This window comes from Labeo rohita, chromosome 9 (assembly GCF_022985175.1).
Source record: "Labeo rohita strain BAU-BD-2019 chromosome 9, IGBB_LRoh.1.0, whole genome shotgun sequence".
Classification (NCBI taxonomy): domain Eukaryota; kingdom Metazoa; phylum Chordata; class Actinopteri; order Cypriniformes; family Cyprinidae; genus Labeo; species Labeo rohita.
The window spans coordinates 23,188,657-23,207,316 of NC_066877.1; the positions used below are offsets into that span (position 1 = coordinate 23,188,657).

At 34.9% G+C, this 18,660-nt stretch overlaps 1 protein-coding gene across 7 annotated transcripts in view; it reads right to left on the bottom strand.

Moving 5' to 3' along the window:
• The window catches only part of dcaf6 (ddb1 and cul4 associated factor 6), a 40,220-nt gene extending 22,785 nt beyond the window's left edge, over positions 1-17,435 (bottom strand). For 4 of the 7 annotated variants that reach the window (XM_051120106.1, XM_051120105.1, XM_051120102.1 and 1 more), the window contains exons 1-7: positions 17,005-17,434; positions 13,744-13,805; positions 9,593-9,685; positions 7,401-7,586; positions 7,160-7,273; positions 4,974-5,109; positions 4,450-4,661 (exon numbers count right to left, since the gene is read on the bottom strand). In XM_051120106.1, the coding sequence (XP_050976063.1) occupies positions 4,450-4,661; positions 4,974-5,109; positions 7,160-7,273; positions 7,401-7,586; positions 9,593-9,685; positions 13,744-13,805; positions 17,005-17,092 (891 nt within the window). In that variant the 5' untranslated portion in view covers positions 17,093-17,434. Of the gene's footprint in view, positions 1-4,449; positions 4,662-4,973; positions 5,110-7,159; positions 7,274-7,400; positions 7,587-9,592; positions 9,686-13,743; positions 13,806-17,004 lie in introns of all 7 variants that reach the window. The other 3 variants (XM_051120101.1, XM_051120104.1, XM_051120100.1) reach the window with 1 other exon arrangement.
• Positions 17,436-18,660: the final 1,225 nt, after the last annotated feature.

Sequence of the window (18,660 nt, forward strand, 5' to 3'; positions counted from 1 at the left end):
GCTTTAATTACTTTGTTTTCCCACATCAGTCTCCACCGCATACACCATAATGACAGTGCACAAAACAGCTGAAATGATTTCACTGCACTTTATACCCTTTTCTGGGACTCTTGAAATTGCAGGAGCATTCATATTGTAGATGTTACTACACTTTGAGTGGAGTTAACCTGTGGCAAATTCATTTGAATGAGTATGATTTGGAAAGGCACATGTCTTAATAAATGAGGCAAAAACCAAGCCCTGAGGTCAAAAGAGACAGGATTGTGTCAAGGCACAGATCTGGAAAAAAGTTCTAAAAAATATTCTGCTGCACTGAAGGTTCACAGAAGCATGTAGCCTCCATTATCCATAATGGAAGAAGCTTGGAACAATTAGGACTCTTACTAGAACTGGCCTCCTGGCCAAACTGAGCAATTGATGGAGAAGGGCCTTGGTTAGACTTGTGACCAAGAAGCTGATGGTCACTCCAGTTGAGCTTCATGATCTTATATGCAGATGGAAGAAACCTACAGAAGGACAAACATCACTGCAACACCCCACCGATCTGGGCTTTATGGCAGTGTGGCCAAACTCATTTCTCTACTTAGTGAAGACACATGAAAGCCCACTTGGAATTTGCAACAAAGCACATAAAGAACTCTCAGATTGTGAGAAACAAGATTCTCTGGTCTGATGAACCTCAATTCCAAGCATCATGTTTGAAGAAAACCAGGCACTGCTCATCACCTGTAGAGTACCATCCCAACAGTAAAAATGTGATGTTATCAGCCTTCAGCGGCAGGGACTGAGGGACTTGTCAGAGGAGAAGGAAAGCTCAATGCACCAAAAAAATTGAGATAGCCTTAACGAAAACCCAGTCTAGAGGATTCAGAACCTCAGACTGGGCAGAAAGTTCACCTTCCAACAGGTAAATGACCCTAAACACACAGCAAGAGTGGCTTATAGACAACTCTGGGAATGTCCTTGAGTGGCCCAGCCACAGCCTGGGTTTGAACCCAATCAAACATTTTTGGAGAAACCTGAAAATGTCTGCCAGCCTTCATTCAATATGACAGAGCCAGAGAGGTGAAGAATGGCAGATAATTGCCAAATGCAGATGTGCAAAACTTGTCACATCATATCCAAAAAGACTTGAGGCTGTAAAGGTGCTTTGACTAAATACTGTGTTAAGAGTATGAATACTTAAGCAATGTACTTATTTAAGTGTTCTATTTTTCATAAATTTGCAAAGTTGTTACAAATCAGTTTTGTGCTTTGTCATTATGGTGTATGGAGTATAGATTGATGAGGGGAAAAAGTAATTTAAAGCAGTTTAACATACGGCAGCAACATAAAACATGAAAAAAAAGAAGGGGTATGAATACTTTTGCAAGGTACTGTATGCATAACAAAATATGCATTTTTTGATGTTTTACTGAATAAATGCAGCCTTGGTGAGCATAAGAGAAAGAAACATCTGCATGGACATTATGCTTCTGGTGGATTGTATTTGATTGTCTTCACTGGTATCAAACATTCAACATATTGTGACAGATAACTGTGGCTGGAAACGTGTTACATCATGCCTGGTTAGCACACGATGTAACAATCACAAAGCCTATCTAACTTCCGTTGCTATATCTCTTTTTTAAAGGTGCACTCAGTCATATATTTCCTTGTTTTTACACATAAAATAAATGAATTGCACTTTGGAAAATAAATTTAAAATCATGTAATCTTGCCATGTTATGGTACAATTTCAGTCACATAATACATTTCTTAAAACATCAATATGGTATTAAGATATAAAATTCCCTATTGCATATTTTTATTCCCTAGCCAGAATCAGTCTTAACAAGGAAATATCACTCAGCAGCACAGCAAGCAGTGATCCACATCCTAAACCAAAGCATCAACGTCGTTTGATCCATCCTCTCCGACACTTCTCAGCAAAACTAATTTCAAGCTGCACCACTGAAGCGTACTGCTGAGGATTACATAGAGTGCATGAGACAACTTCAAAAGTCCTTTATTTAGATTTTGCCTTTGGCATGAACAGACTAACTGCACATTTTGCCCCCAGACCAGTCACTCTTGACTTTCAGATGTCTGGCTCCATTTCCATTAGGGCTGCACAATTTTATGGAATTTAAATCGAAAGTATGATATAGTCTTACGCGATTAATAAAGCAGAAAAGGTTGCAATTTGATTACATGATATACAGTCTGAATGCTTCAGAGTGAATAAGCAGCACTCCGCTCTGGTGTCTGTAGTCAAGTACATGTACTCAGGATGCATGGGTGTCTTGCTTTCATATACTAGTACAGTTCACTGTTTACCATGAAGATTCACAATTTAAAATTTGCAAAGAATTTACTCACACTCAGCCCCCAGGCCATCTAAGATGTAGATGAGTTTGTTTCTTCATCAGAACAGGTTTGGAGAAATTTAGCATTGCATCAATTACTCACCAGAATGAGATTTTGGTAAAGCATCAAAATAATCCAACAGTAATCCACTCGACTCCAGTCCATCATTTAACATCCTGTGAAGTGAAAAGCTGTGTTTGTACGAAACAAATCTACCATTTAGACATTTTTAAACTTCAAACGAGTCCTCTATCCATAACATTGCACTCCCCAGTGAAAAAGTTTCTTGTCTAAATCAGGAGAGTAAAAAGGCACAGACATTTACAAGTAAAAAAAAACGAAACAAAAAAAAAACAAAACAGTCAAGTCCAAAACAGCTCTAAATAAATACGTTGGTGGATTTTGACAGGGAATGGACTTTTTCACTGGAGAAAGTGCTATTATAGATTATGGTCTGGCATTTTGGCCAAAACCAAATGGTTTAAACACCTTAATAATGGATTTGTTTATTAGAAACACAGCTTTTTGACTCACAAGACATTAATTAATAGACTGGAGTTGTATAGATTACTTGTGGATTATTGTGATTTTTTTTATCAGCTGTTTGGATTCTCATTCTGACGGAGGATTCAATGGTGAGCAAGTGATGTAAAGTTACATTTCTTCAAATCTGTTGATCCTATGAAGAAACAATCTTATCTACATCTTCAATGGTTCGAAGGCAAATACGTATTTAGAAAAAAAATATTTTTGGGTGAACTATTCCTTTAATTCGGCATGAAAACATTTGATTTCCAAATTGAACGGGTAGTTTAAATCAATGCATCTATAACAAACCTTAAGATACCCATGATATGGTTAAACATTTGTGGCAAGAGCTGTTGTCTTGTCAAGCACTTTCCTGCAGATTCTTGTGTTTTTCCTTTTTGTTCTGCTCTCACAATTTAAAAAAAGAATTTATTTATATGATCTGGTCATCTGGATTTAATTAAAAATTTCTCATGAATTATTCCATTGGTCTACACTTGAAATCTCTTGTTTCTCTACACAAATAATCAATTATATCTTTCTCTCTCTCTTATTTTCACAGGGTGCTTTAAATCTTTATTTTCTCCCCTTTTCTTCAGTTTTAATCTGTATTATTTTCCAATAGTGAGAGATCGTTTTAACTTCATTTTTAAAAATTTTATCTATTTTTATTAGTGCTGTCAAATCGATTAATCCTGATTAATCGCATCCAAAATAAAAGATTGTGTTTACATATTATATGTGTGTGTACTGTGTATATTTACTGTATATGTATATGTAAATACACACAAATTCTTGTATGTTTCAAATGTTTACAAGTATACATATATTTACATTTATATCTGATTAATATTATACATAAATATAAATATAAATATATATTACATATATTTCTTAAATACATACATAAATGCATGTGTATTTACATATACATATATAGTAAATATACACAGTACACACACATATGTTATGTAAACAAAACTTTTATTCTGGATCTACTTAACAGTGCTAATTTTTATCTAAATGCTGTATTTTAAACAGAGTTTCCCATACATTGATTTATTAGAGGCGGCCCGCCACAATATCAAAACCGACCGATACGAATAGACTTTCAAAAGGCTTTGACTTTGTTGTATAAACATCAGCACTGCACGTTTCAAAATCAAAACACGGCGCTAGTGTTTTTATATTAGTGTATAAATATTAGTGTAAGAAAGTTTCAATTTCATGTCCATTTCATCTTGCCTGTAATGCCTGATAAAGCAGAGTTTGTGAGCACAGTGCTGCTTTACCAGGGAAACTGCTATTTTTGCCACCCCAAAAGTGGCACCTAGTAGCAAAGAATGAATTTGCACTTTCATTCAGACCAACGTGAATATCAACTGATGGTGTCTGCCGCAAACATGCAGAGTTGCAAATGTGAACCGGTATATATACCCCATGAGGAAAGCCCTGCCACACAAAGTGTATGTGGGAAACACTGTAAAACATCAAAATATATCACAAAACACAAATTTTTCTGCTCTGACAACAAATGAGCGGCCAGTGAAGATCCGCCTGATATCTGCTTACCTCCTCTCGCCGCTCTTCAGAAGGGCCCTTGAGCTCCCTGGCCTGGTCATCTTTGGGGTCAAACAGGTAGATGTAGTCAGAGGAGTAACTGACCAGCACTTCTTGTCCATCTTCACTGTAACACAGAGAGGTGACGCGGCAGGATTTGGTGGACAGGTGGGCTGGGACGAAACGTACACACATGCCAGTCGTCCCTCTGCCCATGTAGTTACCTGGTGAAACAGAAAAATCCTTTTTAGGAAAATCTGAAGAAAACATTTCAAACTTTGGGATTTTCTTCTAGTTTAGGAGGGACGGAATGTTTCGTACATTCCGAGGAAGTCTTTTTTAGGGGGACTTGAATACGTGGTCTTCCCAAACGAGCTCTGAGAGTTAAAACCTCTCAATGCAGTAATCGAAACAGAAAGGACACAGATTTGACTCCATATGCCAAATATAAATCATGTGACACATATTTGTTCCTCTATGAACCTGATAGACAGAAAAACAAAAGGCTGAAACACTCAACATGAATCATTTCTCACCCGTAGCTCTTGTTCCCAGCATTCTTCTGTCATAAATCCTCACTGAGCTATCTGAACAGCCCACAGCAAGATAGTAGGGGACCAGGGGGCAAATGGATATTGAGGTAGCGGCTCTCCGGCAATTAATCAAAATGTCCTGATAAGGAACAGCAGAGAAAGAGAGAACACAGTGAGAAAGAGAGAAACAAATATGAGGATATTAACTTATGAAAACTAGAGGTTATCAAGAAATCAATAATAAATGTTAAAGTGGTCAAAGTTCAAAGTTCATGCAAAGTTCACTTTTACATGTTGTTTGAACATTAATGTGTGTTGGCATCTGAGCTGCTGAAGATGCAGTGGATTATGTTCGTTTGTGAAGTGAATGCGCCTTCCGATCTACATATATCCGTCTATGTTTGCGCGAATCATTCGTGATCCAGCTTCACCTACAGCAGAAGTGAGTATAATGGGTTTTTTTTTATGAATTCTTTGCGATCGCCTTTCCTAATAATGTGCTAGTTAACAAGTTTAGCAGCTAAACACGGCTAAATTCGGCTAAAGTAAACAGAGCTCATTAACATTTAAAGCAACCTCGACCAGAACAGGATGATTTTTGCAGAGCTGATTTTGTCAAGGTAAAAAAGGTGTTTTGTACACTACCATTGAGAAATTTTAATCAAAGCATGTTATAGACTTTTCAATAAGACCCTAAAGAATCATATCAACTTGTGGAAAATGGGCATATGATGACCTCTTTAATAAAAAAGCATTAGTGAATCAAAAACAAAGGTCAAATAGAAAGAACAATGCTGTTTAATAATTAAGAGTATAATTTTGGAATATAATCAATAATGTAAACTAACGTTCAAAAGGACAATAATTTTTCTAAATGTTTTTTCTAAACATTTTTCTAAACATCTGTTTCCTATATTATTACATTACAAGTAATTTATTCCTGTGATGGCAAAGTTGAATTTTCTGCAGCCATTACTCCAGTCGTCTGATTTACATTACTCTTCAGAAGTCATTCTAATATGATTTCTGGTGTTCAAGAAACTTTTTTTATGATCACTGCTGAAAACTGTGCTGCTTAACATTTTTGTATTTTTGTGGAAACTGTACATATTTGTACATTAACAATATAACATAAAACATTTTTCCTGGGTTGTTTGACGAATAGAAAGTTCAAAAGAACAGCATTTCGAACATACATCTTTTATAACATTATAAATAGTCTTTACTATGACTTTTGATCAATTTAATGCATCCTTGCTAAAAACAAACAAATTAAGTTAAAGTTAATTAAAAAATTAAGTTCTTTATAAAGTACAAATGTTACTGAATCCAAGAAGTAATGATATAAAACTGTTATAAGTATATACCATTATATTTCTAAGTATAAATATTAAATAAAATTATATGTTAAAGAACGCATAAGTTATAAGTATACATTTTTTTAAGTTCTCAAGAACTCCTTGTTGTATCTTCACGAATAAAAAAAGGTTAAAAACCTTGTAATTTGATAACAAAATATCAAACCAAATGGCATTTATTTTATTTTATAATTTAATATTTTATTTATAGTACCACCTACAAAAAAAAAAAAATCTAATTGGTTCATAATCCTGCATTTTGTATACGATATTGCACTGTATTTTATTTTCTGTATTAATTTCTGTTCTTTAATTCATTTTACATAAAAAGTTTTCATCATTTTTTTTATTTTAAATTCTTTGCTTTTATTGTTGTGATTATTACCATTGTGTATGAAATGTGCTATATAAATAAACTTGCCTTGCCTTATCTAAACCCATTCAACAGTAGAAGCCCTGCTACTAGCAGAACCCACTAGCAGAGATCCAAACAGCACTTACAAGCAGTGTGCTTGTTGCCTCACAAAACAAATGCCTTCTGATAGCAACAGAAAGTAATCGTGCCCTCAGGCTAATACCATCCACACCACACACACTCTGTGGGTTGAGATATTAAGCCTGCTTCCTCTGAAATGTATCTGCGGTGCAGGTTCTGGATCAGTGTTATTCACCAGCTGTAATGGTGAGACTGAAGGGTGTGGGAGGGGAGCCTGATCTCAGATCAGTACAGCAGCTCCTCCCCAGAGCACTACCAGGAAGAAACAAACTGAGCTTTTGGGTATACAGTATTTGATGGTGTATGTATCTACTACACTTTCAAAAGCTTCTTACATCTTTACAGTCCTCTTTTGTGCAGCTCGTCTTCATTCGTAAGTCAAACCACCTCACTGTACCATCTTCTCCACAGGACAAGAAGGTATATGGGTCATTTGGCACTGTCATTATCTGTAGACAGAAACAGAAAGAGAGAAATATGTGAGACGTCAACCTTCACCTCACCACATGTCAACTGGAAACAAAGACACGGCTGACAGAGAAACATTCCCAATCCCTCTTTGTGGGTCACTTGTACCTCATAAGCAGTGCCATAGTGGCAGGTGAACTGGCACTGCCTGTTGATTTCTTGGCTCTTCTCTGTGTGTGTGTAGAAAATGATGCCATCTCCTGAGCAGGACACAATCTGTTGATCGTTAGTGTGGGGCATGAACTTTGCGCTGAAGATGTTTGCCCGGTGTCCTGAACGAATAGTCGTCTTGACCTAAAGGCAAAAGTACAGTATGGTAAATTTAACATAACTGAACAAAACATCAGCGAACAGGCCACTGATTAGCAGTTTCAATGCAGCTTCAAAGGGCTCTACATGACCAGCCAAGTAATAAGGCTCTTTTCTGGTGAACTGATTGGTTATATATTATACTTTTTAAGCACAAATGCTCATCTTGCACTAACACAACCTCATGCATTACATAGTCACGTTGGAAAGGTCATGCATGACGTAGGCAGAAGTACCAACCCAGTGTTTATAAAGCAAGCATGCAAAGTCAAACGCTCTTTACAAAAAAATTTAAAACAACGATGTCAGATGATTTTGAAGTTGGAGAAAATCAGATGGAGTTTTTTGCCCCACCATTTTAAACCGAAGTGCATTGCAGAGCTAGTGCAATGCGAGCATTTGTGGTTAAAAAATATGTACATATTTGTACATACAGAAATTGTTTCGATAGATAAAACCCTAATTCCTCGGCTGGGATAGTGTAGAGCCCTTTGAAGCTGCACTGAAATTACAGTTTGGACCTTTAAACCATTGGCCACCTTTGATGTCCACTATATAGAGAAAAATTCTGAAATGTTTTCCTTAAGAAACTCTTTGTGACTGAAGAAGATTAGACATTGTAGACATTAGTAAATTATCATGTAATTTTCATTCTAGAAGTGAACTACACTACCAGTCAAAAGTTTCTGAACAGTAAGATTTTTAATGTTTTAAAATAAGTCTCTTCTGCTCATCAAGCCTGCATTTATTTGATCCGTTGAATGTACAACTTAATTTTTAAATATTTTTATTATTTAAATATTTTTATATATTTTTTTATATAATTCTTAGCATTATTACTCCAGTCACATGATCCTTCAGAAATCATTCTAATATTCTGATTTGCTGCTCAAAAAAACATTTAATATTATTATGTTGAAAACAGCCGTGTAGAATTTTTTCAGGTTTCTTTGATGAATAGAAAGTTAGCATTTATCTGAAATAGAAATGTTTTGTCTTTATCATCACTTTAAACAATTTAAAGCATCATTGCTAAATAAAAGAATTCATTTCTATAATACCCCCATCCCCCGCCCCTCCAAAAAAAAAAAAAATTTACAGACAAGCTTTTTATTTCAGATAAATGCTGATCTTTCTATTTATCAAAGAAAAATGTACTCAGCTGTTTTAAATATTCATGATGATGATGATGATGATGATAATAATAATAATAAATGTTTCCTGAACAGCAAATATTACAAATAGTACAGTATGTTAGAATGATTTCTGATGGATCATATGACACTGAAGACTGGAGTAATGATGCTGAAAATTTAGCTTTGATCACAGAAATATATCACATTTTAAAATATATTCAAATAGAAAGCAGGTATTTTATTTTTCACAATATTACTAATTTTGCTGTATTTTGGATCAAATAAATGCAGGCTTGGTGAGCAGAAGAGACTTCTTTAAAAAAACATTAAAACTATTAAAACTTATATTTTTGACTGGTAGTGTAATCCTTTAAAATTATTAGAATTCAATGCATCAACCTTTTTTAGAAAATTCTGGCAGATACTGATTGATAGAGATGACAATAGTTTCCTGTTATGGCCAATAACTAATATATGGATGATATTGAAATATAAATTCTATATTCCGTGCAATTTAATCTAAATAATGTTTTATCTAAATCAATTAAAAATAAAACCCTATAAAAGCAGTGTTTAATAAAAAAAAGCAATTTAATAAGAGTGTTATTAAATTATGACTCAGTTCATAGAGATTGAGTATTAGATGGTAGTAAAGGTAATATATACATGTAATCTGTATATGTACATTCGATTTTATTAGACATCATATCCAATATCAACGAAACCAATAATACATAAATATAGCCCGATAACCAACATGGTACAGATTGTATGCCAGTGATTCAAAATAATCCAATTTAAAACAAACATTACTAAAGTGAAACACGGTTTTATTCATATCATTTGTTAACCTACCTTTCTGTTGTAAGGGTTTGTGATAACCAAGTTGGTGTCATCGGAACCTGATAAGATGTATTCTCCTGTGTCATTCCAGGATATGGTGTTAACCTTTAAAGAAACATAAATACCAGCTAAAATTAAAATCCAGTGTTGATTACTTTTAAAACAAAAAGCTAATTTTCTCTGTTCTATAAGCATATCTCTATAATATCTAGCATCTCTATAAATTTCTTTGAAAGAAATAGTTCAAAAGAAATGAACAGTCTGTCATCATTGATTCAAAAACCTATAAGATTTCTTCATTGGAACACAAAAGGAGATATTTTGAAGAACTATTGTTTGTCAGAAGAAAGCAATTTCAATTTGTTGACATCATTAACAGAGCACCACTGATATAGTCATTATTTTAACCATCACATAAAATCCTGCTTTAAGATTTTAGAGCTGTAATGGACTGAGGTAGCGTGTGCTGCCTGTGCCTTTAAGAGCAAGCGATCAATATTTCATTAACTCAAGGCTGATACACGCTTTTCCTCCTCTTTCTAGAGCAGCTCAAACCTCATCACACAGGGTCCATTTCCTTTGACCTCTGCCTTTCTAAAATAACATTACTGGGAGGGATTAAGCATTTATCCCTCGTTCTGCTCTTCCGCTTTTCACTCTACAGCTCTGCTTTGTGTAGTGGGGAGATGGAATTAGATTGTGTTGGATATAGTAAGACACACTGCAAGTTAAAATAACAAGCGTTGAAAGCAGCCTGAACCGTGCCATTAGTGAATGTGGCGAGTCTGAGATGAAACAGGAAAGGAACCTGAAACGGTACCCCAAAGTCAGGTGATAAAAGACACCTATCTCTTCTTGCAGTTAAAAATGCACAGGTTTTCTGTGCATTTGGCCTGATTTTACACATCAGCTGACACAGTTCAAAAACAGTGAAAGAAGAAGGCCATCTGACGGATAAAACGGAATAAACAAACTGTTTATAAACTGCATCTGTTAGCAATTTCCATAAATAGGAATAGCTTTTATAAAGCAATAAAGACACAAATTCCATGTTCTTTTTTAGGGAGACAATTAGATGTGTATCTTTGTTGTATATGTTTATTTATGGGAAATACAAATCAACAGCTAGATTTAGAACACTAGCTAACATTATCTAGATGCTACATCTGCAACCTTTTGCTTTCAAACCCTACGGACCTTTCTCACATGTCCGGATTTCTCATAGCGGAAGTCGTCATAGTTGGGTAAAATCCAAGAGCAGTGAATGAGAGAGTACCACAAATTTATTTTTTGCATTCCCATTTGCTCAAATAGCAAAAGAAAAACTACACAATAGTGTTTTCACGACTTTCAGTCAAAGGAAAAAATTGAGAGAGACTGATATCGGCAGTCAGAGGAGAGAACAATATCAAATTTACCGTCCCTCCCATAGATGCAGCATTAGAAACACCCTTGCATAGCGTTAACTAGTTTTTCTGTAACTTGATGAAAAGGTGATAACTGTACTTACATATTTAAAAATAAAAATATAAAAAACTTTAAAGGATTTATGATGATGATGACCGTTGAAACGCATCATCACAGGCTTGTGAAAAGGGTCCATTACACATTCTGACATTTATTTAATTAGTTATTTATGATCATATAAAAGTCTGTTTATTTAAAAGAATAGCTCACTTAAAAATGAAAAAATTCTGTCATCATTCACTCACCCTGTTCCAAACCTGCATCAGCTTTTATTCTGTTGAGCACAAAAGAAGATATTTTGAAGAATGTTGGTAACCAAACAGCTGACGGCAGCCTTTGACTTCTATAGTATGGAAAAAAATACTATGGAAATCAATGGCTACCGTCAACTGTTTGGTTACCAACATTCTTCAAAATATCGTCTTTTGTGCCAAACAGAAGAAAGAAACTCATACAGGTTTGAAACAACTTTTGTGATTACAAAATCTGCATTTATTTGAACAAAAATTGAGTAAAAACTGTAATATTGTGAAATTGTTACAATTTAAAATAATTGCATTTTGATATACATAAAATAGATTTTTCTCAGATTTTTAACATTTTTTATTCTTAGAAACTGTGTTTTTTTTTTTTAAGATTACTTGAAGAGTTCACTTGCGAAAACAGATAACTTTTAACCATTTCCAAAAATCATATTTTTTTCATTGTGCATTCCAATTAATCTCAATGAGACTGTAGTTGGGTTATTTTTTTCATTTAAAAAAGAAGTTCACTTCCAGAACATAAATTGCCATCCAAGATGTTGTCATCCATGGCTTTCGATAAGAAATTATGTTTCTTGAGGAAAAAAAAAAAAAAAAAAAAAAATCAGGAATTATCTCCATATAGTGGACTTCAGTGGTGCCCCCAAGTTTGAACTTCCAAAATGTAGTTTAAATGCAGCTTCAAATGGCTCTAAACGATCCCATCCAAGAAAGAAGGGTCTTATCTAGCAAAACGACTGGTCATTTTGAAAACAAATTGACAACTTATATACTTTTAAACCTCAAATGCTTGTCTTGTCTAAGTCTGTGTGAACTGTTTTTTTACCTGTTCAATACGGTCAAGACAATTAGGGTATGTCGAAAAACTCCCATCTTCTTTTCTCCCCACAACTTCAAAATCGTCCTACATCGCTGCAGAAGTACAGACCTAGTGTTTACAAAGTGAACATGCAGAAAAGATCAAACGCCCTTTACCAAAAAAATGGTAAAACAGCAATGTAGGACGATTTTGACGTTGAAGAAGAAAACGAGATGGGAGTTTTTCGACATACCCTAACTGTATTGACCCGGATTACACAGACTACACATGCGCATCGCAGAGTCGAGACAAGACAAGCATTTGAGGTTAAAAAGTATATAAATTGTCAATTTGACCGAATTTGTTTCACTAGGTAAGACCGTTCTTCCTCGGCTGGGATCGTTTATAGCCCTTTGAAGCTGCATTTAAACTGCATTTTGGAAGTTCAAACTTGGGGGCACCATTGAAGTCCACTATATGGAGATAATTCCTGATATCTTTTCCTCAAGAAACATAATTTCTTATCGACTGAAGAAATAAAGACATGAACACCTTTGATGACAAGGGGGTGAGTAAATTATCTGTAATTATCTGTATCTCCTTTAAGTAAAAACAACAAAAAAATACAGCTAACACAATAAATACATGATAACATAATAAAAAACATGATTTTTGAAAAAAAAAAAAAAAAAGTTATCTGTTTTTGGAAATAAACAGAAATTTAAAATTTCAAATAAAAATACATTATAAAAAAAATTTAACTTTTGATCAATTTTGTGCCTTTTACCCCTAAATAAAAGTACTAATTAATTTATATTCACTAAATTTACTAAAATCTTATTTACCCCAAACATTTTGAACAGTAGTGTATATTATCAGAATACACATAATACATTCAGAGATACAAATATTTTTAATGGCCATCAGTTGAGAAAGATGCTCATTGCAGCCAGATGGTGTAATTATTACAGCTACCAGCTGGTGCTTTCCAAAGGTGACGTGTTGTATCTGCTTATTGTGATCCACCCTTGGTAGATCATATTAAAAAGCTGCCATTTTTCCTGCTGTGTTTCTACCCATGTTTAGGCCACAAATGCTCACAGTGGTCACTTCACTATTACTATCACACTCAGACTGAAAGAGGTTACCAGAGACTACCAAAATGCAGAATCATTTTCACTGACACAAACAAACTGAAACCTGCTCCAGCCATGGATTTGGGAGTCTGTTAAAGCCTGTTAACGGTTATATTGGAGTCTTTGTCATTTGCAAGGCTTGCAATTAAACTAGAGTACATGGCTTTGTTGGTCATCCCAGCAGTAAAGCAGCACTGACAATATGACGTCCCCAATGTCTGTCTGGCGCCTATCAGCCTCCGAGTTTAAAAATCACTGACAGATAAAGAACAGGAGCCACTGATAAGTGGGTAGAAAGAGACGCACACACCACACTCACACAAAATACAAGCACAGTGATTCCTCCGAGACTAAATAACCCAGACAGACACATTCTCGTACAGGCACATTTATCAAGGAAAAAAATTAGGCAACAAAAGAAGACTGCTGGGGGGGGCAAGAGCATCAAACACAACCAGAGACTTCATTACAGGTGAAACAAAGACTTTAAAGACTTACGCATCCATCGTGCACATTGAGAACGGCTTCGAGCTTCAGTCGCTGCACAAACTCTCTTCTGCCTATAGAGAAAAAATTTAAACATTTTATTGTGTCAGTTCTCATGTCCAACATAATTTTCATTGTCTGAATAATAAAAGGGCATATATTTGACCTGCCCTACATTTAATTCATTCATTCAAAGCTATAAATTCTTGTAAAGGGACGTTGATTGACGCAGAAGAGAAGAAATTGTTAAATAAAGTTGTTATTTTTGTTTCTTTGCGCACAATTGGTGACACATGGACTTTTTTAAAGATGTCTTTACTACCTTTCTGGGCCTTAAACATGGTAATTACATTGCCGATTAGGTCAGAAAGCTCTCGGATACTCATCAGAAATATCTTAATTTGTGTTCTGAAGATGAACAAAGTTCTTACCAGTTTGGAACATGAGGGAGTAATTAATGACAGTATTTTCATTTTTGGGTGAACTATCTGTTTAAAGGGGTCATCGGATGCCCATTTTCCACAAGTTGATAAGATTCTTTAGGGACTTAATGAAAAGTCTATAATACACTTTGGCTAAAAAAATCATCCTGTTCTGGTCAAGGTTGCTTTAAATGTTAATGAGCTCTGCTCGCCCCGCCCCTCTCTTCTCTCTGTGGAGTGACGAGCCTGTTTACTTTGCATTTAGACACTAAACTTGCTAACTAGCACGTTATTAGGAAAGGTGATTGCAGAGATTCATGAAAAAAAAACCTTATACTCACTTCTGCTGTAGGTGAAGCTGGATCACGAATGATTTGTGCAAACATATACACATTTATGTAGATCGGGAGGTGCATTCCCTTCACAAACAAATGTAATCTACTGCATCTTCAGTGGCTCAGATGTCGGGAGTAAATGACGACCACTATGTTCATTATTACATCCAGCAACACAACACCTCAATCGCTCAATCGGAGATATTCTTGTCTAACTTACATCCCTGCTCCTGCATCGAAATAATGGAGGTTGGACTGTGACAGCTGGTCTGAGGTAAGACGCTCATGTCAATCAACTACCGTGGGAGCGGCCTCTGTGGGTGTGACGCCACAACGACAGGCATCTGAGAACGGCTCGATTTGAAAAAGGGGATATTATTTTTACAGATTAATTAAAAACCACTGCATGGATTTTTATCATTATAGGTTAGATTTGTACATACACTGCCAACACACATTAATGTTCAAACAACATGAAAAAGTGAACTTTGCATCCGATGACCCCTTTAAGCTGAGCTTAGCTATACAGTCAGTTTATACAGTAAGTTTATATAAATAATAGGCACAAAAATATAAGTTCATTTATGGGGTAAATCTAAGATGAAGCAACCATAAAACTATATTATGAGGCTGAGAAGACTGGAATGATTGTTAATGGCTGCTGATATCCTCATTGCTTTGGAAAACTGCCACGATACTATTACATTACCTTCTGCATTTGCTGAGTCGCTGTACAAAAATGGAAAACACCCTGTCATACACTGCTGTATTAATGTCAACCACATTGATTTGGTTCTTGTTTTGTTTTGTTTGTCCAATCTCTTATTAAATACCTCAGATTTTTTTTGACATGCAAAAACTGTGATTTAGAACGCATCAATACTGGTGCGCTGTTCAACCACAATAACAAGTCACATTCAACACTGTTTATAACATTTATGTTTCTATTCCTGACAAGCAGATATCTGTGTATGTGGTTGGTAAAAGACAGATCTTTCCATGGCTGTATTTTCAGCCTGTGTAATAAGGAGCTACAAATAGAAAGTGCCAAACTTAGGTCAACCATTTTCAATGGTGCGAGCCTGGAGAACAGAAGTAGCCCGAGATGACACTGCGCATTGATGGTACAACCTCACAAAGGATGGTCTGCCAACAGAAAGCAAAAACTGAAATTCATGCAAAAATCTCAGGATTTTTGACTGGAGACTGTTAACATTTGTATGGATGTGGGTTTAATTCCACTCTCAATTCATTCACAAATGCATAAAACTGAGATTCTCTGTGTTGTTCTTTTGGCTGGTCTGAGTTTCTAACCGTTAGCATTGCCAGGCTTTATAACACGAACGAGAGCTGAGCTAAATACGGAACCCTCTGAATGATATGCTATCATCACTGTCTTAATGTGAGATTAAGAGGAAAAACAGCTCATAGACACCAAAGACTGAACATATTGGCAGCATCTATTAATTGCATAGAATTCACCATTCATGAGCTAACCTGGTATTGTCTAAAATACATATTTGGGTCAGACTAGGTGGATTCTATTACATAAGTGTGCTTTGAAGTCCGCCAAGACTGGCTGACACTTCTCTCAGGTCTCTCAGCTCAAGTGCAATGTTGCAGAGTGCTACATAACAGAGCCACAAATTCAACAGTAAGGTAAATAACAGGGTTTTTTTTGTGATTTGCGTAAAAATGGCTTTTAGAGATCTGATAATGTCATATACCCTTCACTGTCAAGCCATGAGCACCAATCCTATTTATTTCTATCAAAGCATAATATTTAAATTATAGAGGCAGCGAGTTATATTTATATAAGTGAAAACGCATCTCCTCTCCTAGACAACTGAAAATTCTGTCATCACTACTATTCTATGTCAAACCCTCACACAAAGCTATGGTATGGCTTTAAAAGACATGTAATATAATGCAAACATCATATAGGTTTGTGGTGCATTCACGTTGCTTTTTTATAGTCTAACAGGCCTTGTTTCTGTTCACTTTCATTGCATAGAAAAGCACAGCACTGACATTCCACTGAATAACTCATTTATCTGCCACCTTTGTTTATATATTTTGGAACATAACCTTTTGAATAAAGGACTCATGATAGATTGATATTTTCTGTGGGGTCTATTTCACTTTTTATATGCAATTGTGCATATTTAATGAGACATTTATATAGGTAAAAGCACAAGGCAAATAATGAAAGCGAAAACTGTAGCACTTCCCCTTAAATCTAAAAATCAACACAATGACAGAGAGAGAGCTCTTCCTATACAAACCAGCTGGACATTTAATTTATTTATTTTTTAATTAAAATGTAACCAATAACAGCGATAACATGTCGTTCAGAAAACAGATCAGCATCAGAGTAACAGGTCAGATGATCTTTAACCAGTGTCCCTGTCCTGTGTGCAAGCTCAAATGACAGCTGTCACCTAGAAAGTCTTGGTCAACAAGTCTCCAAGCTGATTTTAAAGTGCAACGGTGTGATATTGGTCGTAGTTTCTTACCTAAATAATTTGTCCTGACCGCATATGGATCTGTGCATCCGATGGCGCGTTTTCGCACATCCCAAATGAGGTTGCCAGAGCAGGACATGGTGTTTAAACCTCTAATGTTGAGACATTCATGGATGAAAACGGGGAGAGCAGACGCTTTTCTTCTGTGTTTACCTTCCTTCCGTGGCGTTTGGTTATTATTGTTTCTATTTACAGCGCCTAATAGTCGCTATAAGTTCATCGACAACCGATACTGGATGAATGACAGAATATTACTCCTCGATATCGACGCCCCCGCGGCGATCTGTTTCCGACACTTTGTGCATGATTGCTTTGAGGTGTAGTAAAAATATTGTGGTTCTTGTTTGGCTATCCGCTTTAGCCTCTGCTGCTCTGGTACGTCAAATCAATCTCCAGCCCAAAGCCAATGGAAGCGAGAGACGCGCAGTATGTTGACTGTAATGAGTGGGTCGCTCTGGAGAGCGTCAAGTGTGCGCACAAGTTACGCCGATTCCTGACTGACCCCACTGAAAATTACTGACTGAGTTCAAATCTCAACACCATTATTTTCACGTAAAGTATTTGTACACTATAATATTAAAAACAATATATTTGAATCTGTTAGTTAATAATAGTTTGTAAGTGACGTGCTAATGAAAACCACCCATAGTAATGTCTTTAGTTTTAAAACGGAAACTGGTGATTAGTCACAACTTAAAAGCGATGAGAAAAGTAACATGTCCCATAATCACATTTATTTATTTATTTAGGTAAATAAAAAGATTTTTAAAAAACACACCAGTCTGGACGACACTATAATTGCTATTAAATTGGAAATATAGTTTTCAAATATTTAAAATATTCAGACTTATTTAGCAAGAATAAAGTGTACAACTAATAATGCAAAATAGACAAAACACATCTAAATATAAACGTGATGTAGTATATTTAAATAACACATTGCATTGTATTAAACAAAAAAATAAAAACAAATGAATGTTTGTTCCGAATTTATTTATTCATTTATATTTGTTTGTTTGTTTACTTCTTTTAATTAAATTAAATTAATTAATTTAATTAATGTAAATGTATGAAAACTTCCATGCCCAGCATACCACATTTATCTTCCTGAAATTGTTATTTATTTATTCATTCATTTATTTTATTATTGTCCATGTACTTTATAACAAGTACATAACTATAACAATATCAAGAACAATAGAGGACAAAATATAAAAAATAACACAAGGTAGAAAGTAAATAAATAAATAAATAATAAAAATAAAACATAAAGAAATAAACTAAAAAAAACAAACTAATAAATAAATGACTAACATAACATAACCAGAGGGGGAAAATTATACAAGATGCACAATTGTTTCTTCTATATCACAGAAAGCACTTTTTTAAAAATGTTTTGCATATACTTTTAAAGTACCTGTATCTGTATAATATTTTAAGTGTGACTTCTTTTAATTTGCTTGTTAATAAATATTTGTGTGGAAGAAACCAAACCCATAGTAATGCCTTTATTTAAAAAAATGGAAACTGGTGATTGGTCCCTACTTAAAAGCGACGAGAAAAGTAACATGTCCCACTATCCAATTTATTTTTATAAATTAATTAATTAATTAAGGGAATTAAAATATTTGAAAAAACACAATAATA